At 41.9% G+C, this 15471-nt stretch overlaps 1 protein-coding gene across 6 annotated transcripts in view; it reads left to right on the top strand.

Moving 5' to 3' along the window:
* AGPAT4 (1-acylglycerol-3-phosphate O-acyltransferase 4) overlaps nt 1-15471 on the top strand; it is a 129918-nt gene that overhangs the window by 13652 nt on the left and 100795 nt on the right. For 5 of the 6 annotated variants that reach the window (XR_003999646.1, XR_003999645.1, XM_030556699.1 and 2 more), the window contains exon 2: nt 8887-9111. Coding sequence is in view for 4 of the 6 variants with exons in the window: in XM_030556699.1 (XP_030412559.1) it covers nt 8934-9111 (178 nt within the window). In the remaining 2 variants the exon portion in view is untranslated. Of the gene's footprint in view, nt 1-2698; nt 2842-8886; nt 9112-15471 lie in introns of all 6 variants that reach the window. The other variant, XM_030556697.1, reaches the window with a different exon arrangement.

The following is a 15471-nucleotide window of genomic DNA, read 5'->3' as shown; positions in this document are numbered from 1 at the left end:
AATTACTCAAGATTGTATCACCTGCAAATTTTGCCACTTCACTGCTTAACCCTTTTTCCAAATCATTTTGTGCTTAAGTGCTGTTCAAGTCAATGATATTTAGGCATGGGATTCAATGCAATCCTGAATTGGGATCTCAAGGCCTGATCTTATGCCCTGGAGTCAGTGGCATTTTGCCAGTTGACTTCAGTGGGAACTGGATCAGGCTCTAAGAGAACAAATGGAAAAACAGAGACAGTTCTTACTGTAAACTCCCTTAATTTATAGCTATTGTGACATCTATTGGACTATGCTTTCTTGGGGAGATGCTGTAGTGTTAGTCATGTACGCTCTTGCTAACCACAAACAAGAAGAACAAAACACACTTTCCTGTGACTTGCTGTGTGTCTATATATAGAAGTAGGATTAAAGGAAACTGTTGTACTGCAGATTTGAAATTGGTTTTAGAATAATGCTTATTTCTTGTTGCTGTTGTTTGAATAAAAGCTTATTTAAACCCAGTACTGAGGCTGCTTTGTTGTCTGACTGCATTCCCTGCCTCAGCAACTGGTTCTGTTTGAGAGTCAGTTTCAGTTAGCAACAACTGTGGCAGTGTCTCGCTGTTTCATGCCCCTAAATCATTTTTGTTGCCCTTCTATGTACCTTCCCTCCCCACACACATACACTTTTTTTTTTAAATGAGGCAACCAGATGTGCATGTAGTACTCAAGTTGTGGGTGTACCATGGATTTTTATAGAGGCAATATATTTTCTGTCGTATCTATCCCTTTCCTAATGATTCCTAATGAACTGTAAGGTGTCTGGCTGCTCTAAACTTCCCACTGAAGGTCAACACTTCAGACTGTCATTCAGCAAAGCACTTAACCATAGCCTGGATCGGTAATGAGACTTAGACATGGCAGTGCTCAGCACTGCAACACCTAACTTTTAGGCGCCTAGAAATCGCTAGCGCAATAATGGGATCCACAAAGCCTGGGTTAGGTATCTAGGCTCCCTATACAATGCCTAGACAAGGACATGCCTAAAGAATGGGATCCACAAAAGCCAGGATGCTCAGCAGGGACCACCTGGCCAGCCAATGGGAGATGCTGACAAGAGGAGTGTGTCCTAAGCCCCATACCTCTCATGGAATTAGATGCCTAAATCCTAGAGACAGCTGAGAATCCCTCCCCTGAAGTCAAATGGCTTAGAAGTCAAAGCTGCTGCTTGCAAGAAGTGGTTGTGCCTCGGCTTCCGTTATAACTTTTAGTCCAGTGGTTAGAGCACTCACCTAGGCTGTGGGAGACTGGTTTAATCCCCTCGCCCCTTTCTGCCTGATGGAGAGAAGAGGCAATTAAACCTGTGTCTCCCACATCCCAGGTAAGAGCTCTAACCACTGGACTAAACGTTTTATAAGAAGGCACGTCCTCCTCTGGATTTTGAATGGGCCTCATTCTAAGAGATCAGCCCCACAGGCAAGGTGAATGAGGTGTATGTCTCTCCCTTCCCTTGAATGTTTCTCTCCCATTTCCCCCCCCCCCCTTCCTCCTGATTTAAGGATTGTGCTGGGACTTGTATGGGAGATAAATATCTGGATCCTTAGAGTGAGACAGCAGTGCACATGCCTAGAGGCAGTGTCAGTTTTTTGCAGTGTCTAATGCTGGGGCTAAGAGCCTAAACCCCAGATTCAGATACTTTAGTCTGTTCAACAAATCCATCCATATGCAGCAAAACAGTTTAAACTCATGCTTTGGTTTAAACACAGTGCTCTAAGGTAAAGCATATCTTAGGTACCACTTGTTAGCGTAGCAGTTACAAAATGCTCAGGCAGAAATGTGATTTCAAGTTGTATCCCATTAGTGTAGCCTAGAGCCCAGAGAAACAGTGCAGTTGGACTGAATTTGCAGTTAGGAAATTGAAAATTCTGTTCCTGACTCTCTCCACCCCAGTTTATGCGACCTTTAAGCAAGTCACATAATCTCCTTGTGCAACTGTCATGGGCTAGCTGTCCTTCAAGGGGACTCAGCTCAGCTTTTCCTGTGATGTGGCAGTTAACCTCCAGCTGATCCTGATCTGGTGACTCAGTTACAGTTAGTGATCCCAGCTGTGACAAGATCAAGGTGGACTACATAGAGGTGAAGGAGACCCAGGAAGGAAGAGCAAGGGAGCTATCACTCTTAGGGAAGGGTCTGGTGAAGGTAGGCTGAAGAGGGCCTTGTGACACTGCGCTGCATATTCTTCATAGAAATATTGTTATGATATGAAAATGGCATAACTAAAATGATGGGTCATGTAGGTATCATTAGGAAGTTTATGATCTACTGAATGTGTTTATCCAATTTGTATGAACGTATCATTTCTGTATTGGAGGTTAGGAATAATAACTATGTAACAATTACAGCTGTATGTGTATTTGCCTACAATCTGGTGAGTGTTCCCCCAATCTGCCTCAATGGACCATTAGAAAGAACACTAAGACTTGGAAGATACTAATCTCCAACCTTCCTGAGAAGCTCCCCAGGCTGCTGCTTTTACACTACAGGGTCAGGTGATCAGGTCACCTGGTACTAAACCCCCATCTTGGGTTTTCAGTATTTTTCCATTAACAGGAGGTGGAGAGGAGGGTTAGACTGGGAAACAAAAGATTGCCACGTTATGTAAATTCTACTTTTAAGGCTGTGAAGTAAGTCAATCAGGACTCTTCTCTGTTGCCTCCCAGCCCAAGAGGGAAGATTGTGAAAAATACCTGATGGGAAAGGCAGCGGCTGAGTCCAGGCTGAGATAGGGGTCCAGTCTCTAAAGAGAAATAACTGGAACTCTAAGCTACAGAAATGCTGCAACCTGCCTAAAACAACATTTAGGGTGAGAAATTACATTCTGTAACCCGTTTCTTGAGTATATTAAGCTTAGTTTGCATGTTTTGTTTTATTTGCTCAGTAATGTGCTTTGTTCTGTTTGCTATCTCTAATTACTTAAAATCTACCTTTTGTAGTTAATAATAAAAAAAAAAGTTTATTACAAATCCCAGTTTGTACAATTTATATCTGGAGGGGGGGCCAAAAAGCTGTGTGAGGTGTGATTTATTTATTTTTTGTTTGCAGTGTGCAGATCTCTCTTTCTAGTGCAAGACAATATTATTTTGGGTTTACACTCCAAAGGAGGTGAGTGCTTAGTGAATCAGTGAGCTGAATCTTCCCACACAAAGCTGATTTCAGTCTGTCTGCAGCTGGGTGTGGCCTTACCTGTGTGTGCACTAGAGAAGGCTTGCAAGCCTGGCACAGCTAGAACAGGATGAGGAAACCTAGGCTGGTAGAACGGGCAGAATCAGTGGGATCCCAGCACATCAGCTGGCACCCTGGACAAGGGGGTTCAACCCTGTCGCATGCCTGTAGGAAAGAGGGAGGACCAATGAAAGAACTCTGCAGTTCCCAGTAGTGGGAAAGAGCAGGGAACTTCAGCATAGTTTGAGAGGGGCAGAAAGAGCTTCTCTTTGGAGGTTGGTGTGGACTCTTTAGCTGGACTTTCCATTTCTGTCCGCTTCTGAGACTATGAAAGATTTGACCTAGCCAGAGGGCTAAGACACTGGACATGTATTGAGAGAGAAGTCATTGCAGGGTCAAAGAAGTGGTCAGTAACGGGCACTGGAGACAAAGTACTGCAACAGCCTCATGTGGGGACAAAATAAATTTTTGGAAGTGGTGTAAACAGAAGAGGTGTATGATCTGTCTTGCTTCCGAGCAAAACTAGATGTCTCTGACATGGGGAAGGAGGAGTGCAGAGTAGTGGCTACTGTTTATGGTCCTGACCTTGTAACCCCTTAGTCAAATAATTGTATAGCCTTAGACTACTCACTAGACAAGTGTTTGCAGGATTGGGCCCTCTATCTGTTTAATACCAAAGGGAAGTGCCCATCACAAAGCATCCTTTTTTTTGTTTGCTTTGACCACTTTCCCCCAATTAATTTAAGGTTGTTGATAGGATGGCTGCCTTAAAAACCTGGTATTTATATTAATGTCTTCTGAGAATGTATTGATTGGGCCTTCGTTTTCAGAAGGTGGTTATGGCTTGCTGTTATGAGCTGTAAGAAAATCAGTGTGTATGTTTAATCACACTCAGAACTATGGGCCTTAATCTCTTCTCATTTACACTGGGGTTAACTGTGGGTGACTATTGAAAACAATATGGTGACACTGGTTTAAGTCACAGGGCTTCATTGTCTCCTCAGTGTTTAAAAAACCAATGTACTTGCCTGTGTTGACAACTGTATCTTCAATTATTAAAATAAAATTGCACCTTGCACTACTTATGCCTTTTTATTTATACTGTTTCCCAGGCTACAAGAAGTGCCTTAAGTCAGTACTATTTTTATTTATGGTTACTTTCACTCTTTCACGCACGCATTCAGTGTGGTGATATTTGAGCTGCACACACTGCAGGGGAATGTTCTTAAATCCAAACACTAGCTTGGATTGAATTGAGGGGGGGGAGAAGGGGGAACCTATTGAAATACAGCTTTGTAATTCCCTAAGCTTTTAATTTTTTTTTTTTTACAAGAACAAGTGTCTCTACTTCATCCTTATGACAGTTCCCTCCCTAATTAAATTAACTATTTTTTTTTTTTTATTAAACTTGATATTGGTGTCTTAGTCTAGTAAATGCTTTACAAGCTTAAATGTTGTGACTGAGCTATGAAACCAGACAGTGACTTTCAAATGTACCATTGTGTCTTCATGAATTATTGCAATGCACTTTGTTTTATCAGTGGTTATTACTTAAAGTTTAGTATAAAAGGCCTGCAATGTGGCGCATGTTGAACATAAATGTAATGTGTTCAAGTTTTAACATTTTTCTTTGGAAACTACTGTAACAGTGATAAGAATGAATTGGTGAAGTAATGATGATCTTCTTTTGAAAGGTTTTTGATCAGCTACGCTTAATACGTGATTTTGTTAATCATGTCAAACTGACTCCCCCCACCCCCATACCCCAGATCTCCATTATACCAGACTCTGTTTTTCATTTTATATTATTTGTTTCTTCTTTGATCCAGACTCCCACTGATCTTTGGGAATTACATTAGAGGGATTTTGTGACATGGAATTAAACAGGCTAGCAAGTACAAAAGGCAGTTAATCCATTTTAATGAATGATTTTGTGATAAGCCTAATTGCTATGTTTTCAGTCAATGTATAGCATGCATTGATATCTTTCCCACCCTATTGTAATTCAGTGTCGGCTATCTGTTTGTCTAACTTTAAACGTGAGTAATCCCATTGATGGATTGAGGACCTTGGTCTGAATCAGAAGAGAGGGTTCCTGTGGTTTTCTCCACATACACCTCTACCTATATATAACACTGTCTTCAGGAGCCAAAAAATCGTACTGTGTTAGAGGTGAAACAGTGTTATATCGAACTTGCTTTGATCCACCGGAGTGTGCAGCACCCCCCACCCCGAGCACTGCTTTACCACATTATATCCAAATTTGTCTTACGTCGGGTCACGTTATATCAGGGTAGAGGTGCACTTGTTTACTTTTGGCAAAATTTATTAAAATCGCATTGGGGAAAAAGCACTAGTCCTCTCTTAAGGCTCTGTAAGATCAACGGACTGCTTCATGAATTGTAACTATATCCAATCTTGCTCAAACAGAACAACAGACTTTGAAAAAAAACCTTGGGTCATTGACCAAACTAATAAGTTTGCAGTCTCAAAAATGAATTTTTAATAACAAAAATGTGTGAAAACAGGGATGTGATAAGGGTGTTCTACTAATAACTGTTTTCCAGCCTTATTGATCGTGGCAGCAACTGTGGCAATAAACATATGCCACATTGTCACTTTTCAGTCTCAGGAGAAGTGTCAGCTTTAGCTTGTCTTCAGGGAGTATAACAAGTAGAAGGAAGCAAATCTTCATTACACAAAGGGCATATTTTGCACACTGAGATGCAGCTCAATACCACTATTAGTTTAATGTAGGTCCCCAGGAACTATGAGATTTGGTGTTTTAATAGTCCTTTTCTAGCTACAGCTTGGTCCAAAAAACAACCTTCCTTAAACCCTGGACAAATCACTTTTTCTTTATTAGATTGACATCACTCTGAAGCAGTGTATTCTGAAACAGATGAGCCATGAAACATGGAGTATCAGGTTCAAGTTGATTTGGATCTGGATTGTTTACTACAATACCAATAAAATACTATAGTTGTGTTTAGGGACACTAACTCGGGATCAAAGCCCCAGTGTGCTAGGTACTGTACGAAGTCAGTCCCTGCCTCAAAAAGCTTGCAGTCCAAGTGAAAATACTGTGAGATTACCAGATACCAGTGTGTAACTTCCTTAGACATAGAAAATTCAGGAACAGATTTACTTAACAAGAAAATGTCCAGATAAAGTGTATTGCAGTTAGACATATGAAGTGCTGCCCTGATATTCTCTTGCAGAACAGTGATTCTTGCTACAGGGTATGCTATTAAAGGAACTTTTTGCTTTTTCTATTAGTGTGAAATTTTATTCGTGTTAGTTTTTCCGGTTAGTGATCTTTGATTTTTATAATAAATGAGATGGACACTTTTTTAAACGATTCACTGGCATTCCAGCACAATGCAACGTGGTGGGTCATATGTTTCTGAAATCAATGGAGGGGGTAGTTCATACATCTAACAAAGACTAGAGTTCTGCCTTGTGAGCATGGGCCCAAATATGCACTCCTTATTCAGGCAGAACTCTCACGGGCATCAGTGGGAGTTCCGTTTGAGTGAACACTACTGAATTGGATCCTTCATGTCTGAGCTCTAATATTTATACTGCTTTCTGTGTAATTGTGCCCAGCCAGAAAATTGTGGAAAACATGAAGCAACTGAGCAATCTGTGCATATTGAATGCTGTGATAAGCACATTCCCTGTCCAAAATGTTGATAGTCCCCTCACTGAGTTCAAATGACAACAGGCCAGCAAAACGGTATCTAGAATTGAAGGTCTGCTTCCTTGCAGGAGCAGGATTGGGGCCCAAATGGAGAAGGAAAATACAAATGATAGATGGAGAGCTTAATTTGAATATACCAAAAAAGGCATGTTTATGTATAGTGAGCAATGAAGCAGATACGCCCAGAGGAGAGGTTTTTCTCAGTCATAAAAATGAGATAACGTGTACTTTTGCAGTATGGCAGAAAACTCCTAAATTGCTTACTTTAATAATGGAAAGCATAAATATAATAGAAAGTGTGTTTATCCATGGAAGCATGCTTTGTTAAAATCAATCATATGTTACTTATACAAAATGCAAATTTACTTAGATTTTGTTGGTAACTTTGCAGTTATGCTCTGGATAATGTGATAGTGTTAGCTATGGTGATGATCCCAGCTGATTTGAATTCAGATTTTTGTTTTTTAAAAAAAAATGCTTTCAACCAGACAACCATCACAATTTCTGCCCACAAAGTCTTAATAGTCAATCTTTATTTTTAGGATCTCCAGGGTTGGTATAGGTATAAATAACTATTCAGAGCTATAACCTTCCATTGGTGATATCTGTCAAGCAGGGTTATTTCTCTTGTCAAGCATATCTGCACGGAAGGGAAAGAACACATTTTGTGTTAATGCTACTGACTGAGTAATAAACTGGATCTGTGATAGTTCTCGCTTTATCTATTCAAAGGACATTGTCAGGTCAATTTTTTGGGCCTTAACGTCTATCTTAAAATTGCCTAGTGGTGATAAACTCTTTTAAATTTCACCTCTGTCACAAAAAAAAATTCCTTTATAAGGGATCTACAGGCTATATTGTTCGGGTGCAGTTGCTGGCTCTGTAGCAAAAGTTGCCTAACGAACACTTTTTTTTTTCTGAGAGCTCTGCTGAGGATGCCCGTACATAAAGATGTAAACCAAGACTTGGTTGCACTGCATTAGAATAGCAGGAGAAAAGCCACATGCTAATTTTAAAAATTTGCTTTTCTAAAAAGGAGGAAGACTTCTTATTTTTAAGCTTCCAATATGTAATTTCAAATTATGGAGAATGGATTTGATGTTTGACGGGCCTTTGAAGTTTTTGTAGGCTTAAAGGTGACCTGCAAAATGTTCTGAGCTGGCTCACTTTTTCAGCTTATCTGCGTTACTGAATAAAGACTCAATCCTGCAAGATGATCAGCTCACTTGCTCTGTCAAACAAAGCAGTTTTTTAAACATCTGGGTAGTTTTATTGATTTTCTGTGGGACTGCTCAGGTGCCTAACATCTAGAATGCTTAGCACCTGGCAGAAGTGAGTGTTTTGTAGAAGGAGACCGAGCTCCAAAAGCAAAATAAGTTACACATGCAGGTATGTATGTAGTACCATTCACCAGCAGAGTACCTTGTGAGCCTTGATTAAAACTGCTGCCACAGGGAATGAAGCAAACAGTTTTTTTCTTTGTGTTTGTCTTGAATATCTCAAGACTGTAAGGTTTCAGAGTAGCAGCCCTGTTAGTCTCTCTTCAAGACTGTAAGAATGTAACTTTTGGGGTTGATAATGAAGATAAAGTCCAAGGAACATATCTTATTTTGAATGTAATTGTCTGAACACCATTCTGAACAGCTGTTTCATACTTTATCAATAAGGATTTGATTTAGCAAAGCATATGAACACGGTTGACCTGCGTACCTGGGTAATCCCATCTCTATCCAGCAAAGCACTTAATTCTTGAAGTCAGTGGGATTTAGGTGTAGGAGCAAGTGTTTATCACCAAGTGATGTAAATTGACTGAAAATGTGGCTTTTTCAGTGTCTGTAAGTATTTGTAACCAGGTCTTTAAGAATAGAAAAAAATTTAGTTAGGAAAGCAGTGACTCCACATTAACACTAGCAGTGAGTTATTTATGTATTAAAATGTTTGTTTCTGTTTTCTAACAGCTGGTATTGTTGCTTGGTTTTGCAGACTGTCTTCTGAATTCCTGAAAGTTCCCCTTGCATTCTTAATGAACCATGGACATCATTGGCTTTCTGAAATCTCAGTTCATTTGCCACCTTCTTATCTGCTACATATTTATAGTGTCGGGACTGATAATTAACTTCATTCAGCTCTTCACACTTGTCCTCTGGCCGATCAACAAGCAGCTTTTCAGGAAGATCAATTGCAGACTGGCTTACTGCATTTCAAGCCGTAAGAATTTTTTCAAAGTTTTATTTCCATATCTTGACCAATGAATTAGGATTACTACTTAAACTATCTGTGTTTGCATATTCACTCATATAAATCCTTATATTTTGCTGTGAGACTATATATATGTGTATTAGTTAAAGTATGTGCGGTTTTATTAAAATGTGCTATAAAATATAACTTTTTTCATCCACTCATATCGGGGCATTCACTTGACGCAAGATAGTATAGATATTAGACTCTTACAATGAGCATTATGTTTGGCCAAAAAAGTAAATACTGGCCCAGGAATGATAGAACTTAATATTTACAGAGGTATACTGTCACTGTATATCAGTGATCCCCACCTTTTTGTGACCAGTAGCACATTCATATTTTCAGAACAGTATGGTGGGCACCAACAATTACTCACATAATGCAGAGCTGGCTCCAGGCACCAGTGGACCTAGCATGGGGCAGCACGTGCTACGGAGCGGCATTCCATCCATTCTGCAGAGTTTGGTTGGTTGGGAGTTCTGGGCAGTGCGGAGAGAAGCCAGGAGGACAGAGAACACTGCCGCCTGCAAACCCGGAGTACTCTGTCCCTAGCAGGCGGGGTCCCAGCTTCTCTCCCCTGCTGGGAACTAGGAGGACCCTGCACCTGCTGGGGACAGAGAATACTGGCAGCTGCAGCCCAGGAGTTCTCTGTCTCCGGCAGGCGCAGGACCGCGGCTTCTCTCCCCTGCTGGGCACTAGGTGGGTGCACATAAATGCTCTGGCGGGCCCCATGGCGTCCACGGGCACTGCGTTGGGGACCACTGCTGTATATAGTTACTTACATTCTAAATGGTTCTCATCCAGTAATCTTCTGATTTTCTCCATTATTCTGAAGATGACTTTATTTTTTAAATTGGATAAGAAGTGTTCCAGATTTCAGTAGTGTTGGCATGAAAAGATGATAAATAATACTGGCTCACAACATGACTCTTACATACAGCACTAACTTGATTTGAAACTGTTTTTATTCATTGAATAAACATGTCAAATTGTAGACTCCTGTATCTATGCCAGGGGCATAACCGTGGGTGGGCCTTGATGGGCCGTGGCCCACCCACTTAGCATCCTGGCCCACCCAAATCTGAGCAGAGGTGTAGCATTGTGACAGTGGCCTGGAGCATCACTCAGGCACGTAAAATCCAGTATGGAGCTATGTGCCAGGCCCTTCAGAAACTTATGCTCCAGCAGCTCTGGCTTGCCATTTTCTGAGTTGCCCCATGCATGTGCCCATCTTGGCAGGTATGAAGTCCTGTGTCTGGGGGCACTAGGGAGAGAGGGTGGCATCAGGGGAGAAGCTGAGCTAGCATAGTCTGTCATTGCCTGTCCACCCAAAAGTCAGGGCCCACCCAATTTTCAATTCCTAGCTCCACCACTGATCTATGCATAGTACTTATGTAATGTGTATATAATCATAAGAATGACCATACCAGGTCAGACCAATGGTCCATCTAGCCCAGTGTCCGGTCTTCTGACAATGACCAATGCCAGGTGCCTCAGAGGGAATGAACAGAACAGGAAATCAAGTGACTCATCCCCTTTTGCCCATTACCAGCTTCTGGCAAACAGACTAGGCTACGGACACTTCAGAGCTTGGTTTTGCATCCCTGCCCATCCTGATTCCTTCATGAGCCATTGATTCCTCCATGAATGTATCTAGTTCTCTTTTTAAACCCTGTTATAGTCTTGGCCTTCATAATATCCTCTGGCAAAGAGTTCCACAGGCTGACTGCGTTGTATAAAGAAATGCTTCCTTTTGTTTGTTTTAAACCTGCTGCCTATTAATGTCATTTGGTGACCCCTAGTTCTTGTGTTAGGAGAAGGAGTAAATAACACTTCCTTATTTTACTTTATAGATTTCTATCATATCCCTCCCCCTAGTCATGTGTGCAGTATTCAAGATATGGCCATACTATGGATTTATATAGAGGCAGTATATTTTCTGTATTATCTATCCTTTTCCTAATGAATCCTAATAGAGTATACAGTAGTTAGAGTAACAGATTTATTTGGCCATAAGCTTTCGTGGATAAAAGGTGAGGTTTTTTACACATGAAAGCTTATGCCTTAGTAAATATGTTAGCCTTTAAGGTGCCACCAGACTCCCTGTTGTTTTTGTGGATACAGACTAATGTGGCTACCCCCTGATAATAGTTAGACTAGTAATCTGGCACCAAATGGGAGCTTTGTTTAAGGCTCCTGAATGTTTGGCCTCTTACTTTTGTTGAGGAAAATAATGTTCAGAATATTAACAGAAAGCTACAGGGCTAGATTCTGCCACTTACTCATGCTCAGTACTACCTTGCAGCACATCTGGTTCCTTTGACATCAGTGGGTCTAGTTTTTTCTATAAGAGAGCACTCCGTGAGGCAAAGGGTGACAGAATCTGGCCCTATAAGCATCTATTATTGCCTGTATTTTCTGCGGTACATGAAAAAGTGTTTATGCATGTTTAATAAAAATCAAATGTCTGTGATCTCACTGGTGTAAATCAGGAACTACTCTATAGCGGTAAGAAGAATTCCATTAGTGTAAAATAACAGTTGTGATCAGAATCAGCCCAAAAGCTTAATTTTAAAGGAGAAACAATGTAACCTGCCCATTTTCAACAACAGCCTATGGACTGTAGAATACTAATATGTTCCCAACTATCACTGTTTCTAAAATCATTGGACTAAATCCATGTTCAGTTTTTACACAGTCCTTGCTCAGCTAAAATTTCCATTGAGGTCAGTGAGTAAGGACTTAAGGATTTGGCCCATTGCTGTTGGACCACATGGAGCCATAAATATAAGTGTCATGTGGTGACGAAGCCTGCTGTCAGCCAGGTTGGCTTTTAGGAATGGTTTATGAAAGAGATCTACATAAAACTGTTGAAGTGCTCTGATGTCACTGTGCTGAGTCCTTAACATGTAGTTATAGAAGAGAGAATATCATCATTATATCAAAAAACTGCCTTAACATGAGCTCCAAGAATTGCATAGCAGTAAAACTGGCTTGCTGAAAACAATGTTTGTTTATCCAGTACTAAGAACCTAAGACAGGAAAAGGCTTGATCCTGCCCATCAGTGCCTGATGAATCACTGTGCATTTTGGAAAATCCGTTATACTTATCTGCTCAAAAGCAGCTGCTGCTTTTCCAAAACACACATTGCTTGTTGGAGACAAAATGGAGTTCCTCTTCCCTCTCTCTCAACTATCCTCAGAGTAACCACAATCTTTTAAATTGGTAACACTGTCATTTTGAATGGGCTGTTTCATTTGACACCCGAGAGTGAAAACCTGTATGCAGCTCTGTGACCAACAATGGGCATGTTATAGAAGAGACTGTCTTGAGCTCTGATGCATGGAGAGTGAGGTAGTGCCTCTTGAAGATGTGTTGAAGGGCAGAGGCATTAGTGTCTGTTTTCTGGAAGGCACTTGGTGGAAGATGAGCATAGGAATGATTTAGTTGGGAGGGGTCCAATGGGAAATGATTCTCAAAATAAAGAGAAAGGGAGCCCCCTAGAATTTCATGAAGCCATCATTGGATCAGGGAAAGCTCTAAAGAAAAGACCTTTTGTCTGATGGTTTCCCCTCACAGAGCTGTCACCAGGCCCATTCCACCTAAAACCCCAAGTTCACTTTGTTTTCTAGATACTAGTAGGGATAAACTTTTGGGGTGTTTGTGTGTTTTTAACATGGTTTTAAATTTCTCCAGGGTCTAAAGCATTTTATTTTTTTAACAAGAATAGTTGCAAAGAGAAACTTGCCTCTTGAGCACCTCTGAGCAGCTGGGTGCAATACCACAGTGTCCTTGGCAGGCTGCCAGATGATCTTGGTGAGTTAGGTATCTTGGCCCTTGAGCCAAGTCAAAAAGTCCAAGTGAACCGCTTCTAGGGTGTTAGACTGTTTGTTGGACTCTAACACAGCTACCCCTCTGATATTAGTCTGGATCTGTAAAAGCAGCAGAGTCCTGTGTCACCTTATAGACTAACAGACATATTGGAGCATGAGCTTTTGTGGGTGAATACCCACTTCGTCAGATGCATATTGGACTCTATTTTCTCTCGCTAGGATTTTCAGTCCTGGTTCTGGGCCCTTTGAATTCAATCCTTTTGTTCCAGCTCCCAGATAAGCCATGTCTCCTTATTGAGGTTTATGGCCCTTTACCTGTGGCTGGTAGGGGAACCTGGACCTGTCAGCTACTCTGGGTTCCATTCCAGGGAAACTCTACACAGTAGCCATGTGCTGATCAACTTCAATCCTTCACTGCTATTTCCTTGGACCTCCCTCTAGTGATATCTCAGGGCCAGTGTCCTCAGGTTCTTCCCTTTGCAATCCCAGCTGCGTAACTCTGTCTGATTGCCAGGCTCCTTTGGCTAGAGAGGAGCACCCTTCACTCTGCTGGTCCCAACCTGGAACTGAACTGCTTAGGCCAGGGAGCACCTCTTTTTATGGGCCAGCAGGCCCTGTTTGGTTATTGTTAGCCCTTGGAGGACCAGGTATCTCTAGCTTTCAAAATGGTTGCTCTGGAGGGTCTTCTCTAGGCAAGCTTGAAGGACCCACCTTCCCTTCTCTGTTCCTCTCAGCTCGCTACTACTTAAAGTGAGGTATAGTAGGACCACGGGAGCCCAGAGGGAGCCACAAAGCTGAATACAACCTGCCACACCAGATTTCAAAGAAGCCTCCATTTGTATTGCAGGCAGCGAGTTTTAAAACACGTTAAAGTGACAATACTCTGAGATCACATTTGTACTCTATCTGTATGTGAACATGGAGGTTTTTGCTTGCAGATGCTATTCAGGTGTGTGCACAAGTGACTCCAGGCATAGGGCCAGATACTGGCCTAGGCTCAGCTCCAGTGAGACAGTGTAGCACTAAAGCCAGCTTAGGTGTCTACTGGAGAAGTCCCCCTGCAGAGAGGAACCCTTGTGTGGCTGGCAAGCCAGAGCAGCTTCTTTGGCACCCTCATTCATGATTGTTACTGCAGGGACTGCTACCTGGTATAGTCTTATTTCTGGATGTGAGTATTGATTACTGATTGATCTCTTAGAGGGCATTGGTTAAAGAGTCTGTTTCCTGAAGGCAATAGCATCCTTAACTACACTGGGATGCGCCAGCTGTGTGCCCCTAGAGGCTGGTAATTGTCCTAGATTAGAGCAGCTGTCAAACTTCTGAAAGATTGCCAACCCCTGCATAAACTAGAGAAGTGCTGTGCTGAGTCTTCATTCATTCACTCTGATTTAAGGTTTCACGTGCTGGTAATACATTTTAACGTTTTAGAAGGTCTCTTTCTCTAAGTCTATAATATATAACTAAACTAGTGTATGTAAAGTAAATAAGGTTTTTAAAATGTTTAAGAAGCTTCATTTAAAATTAAACTAAAATGCAGAGCCTCCCAGACTGGTGGCCAGGACACAGGCAGTATGAATGCCACTGAAAATCAGCTTGTGGGCCGCCTTCAGCTACCTGCCATAGGTTGCCTACCCCTTTGCTAGGGGCTGGCCTAGCATCTGGGTAGACCTTGGATCAGGAGTGGTGGCCACTGTTGCACATTGTCCTCAATTATGCAAAGCGCTGCTTCAGCCACTGTTGCGCAACTGGCCTACAACGTTGACTTGGCTGAAAGAGGCCTTGTTTTGAAATTTGGTCCATTCATGCCCAGAGCAAACTAGCTCTATAGTAAGAGTGATTCATTCTCTCTCTCTTTCCCCACCCCCCGTGCTGCACTAAGGTCAGCAAGCCTGGAATGAGTCATCCATATGTGCTTGGTGTTTGAACAATGGGGGGAAATGGTATTAAGGTTAAAACAACAACAATCTCTGTATTGGAAAGAAACTGCATTAAACTAATCAGTAAAAAATTTAGTGTTTTTAAAAGTATAAGCAGTAAAGTCTTTGGAGCACTGGTGTTTTTGATTAATAAAACAGGTTTAAGTTAGGGTTACTGTATTTGAACATTGGAAAAAAGAGGACACTCCATGGGGGGCCTCCAGGCCCCACCCCTTGCCCAAAGTCCCCGCCCCAGTCCCGCATCCTTCCCTTAGTGTGCCACATTACCCTTTTCTCTCCCAGCCATCCAAAACAGATGCCTCCTCCCTGGGCTCCAACTTACCCGGCTCCCGCAGCTCTCCAGCCTGTGTGCCGCTGCCCCTGCCCCACACAGCAGCTGAACCTGGGAAGTGGGGGGAAAAAGAGTTGCGTCGGGTCCCGGGTCTGCCCGCAAACTGGGCATCCTAGCCCAAACACGCTCACACCTGTGAGACCATTGCTCCTTGTTCTGTCATCTGGTACCACTGAAAACAGTCTAGATCCATTCTCTTTGGAACTTGCTTTCAGGTATCAGATT

Source organism: Gopherus evgoodei, chromosome 3 (genome assembly GCF_007399415.2).
Source record: "Gopherus evgoodei ecotype Sinaloan lineage chromosome 3, rGopEvg1_v1.p, whole genome shotgun sequence".
Classification (NCBI taxonomy): Eukaryota; Metazoa; Chordata; order Testudines; family Testudinidae; genus Gopherus; species Gopherus evgoodei.
The sequence above is the reverse complement of the archived record's forward strand: the minus strand, read 5'-3'. Positions and strand labels throughout refer to the sequence as shown.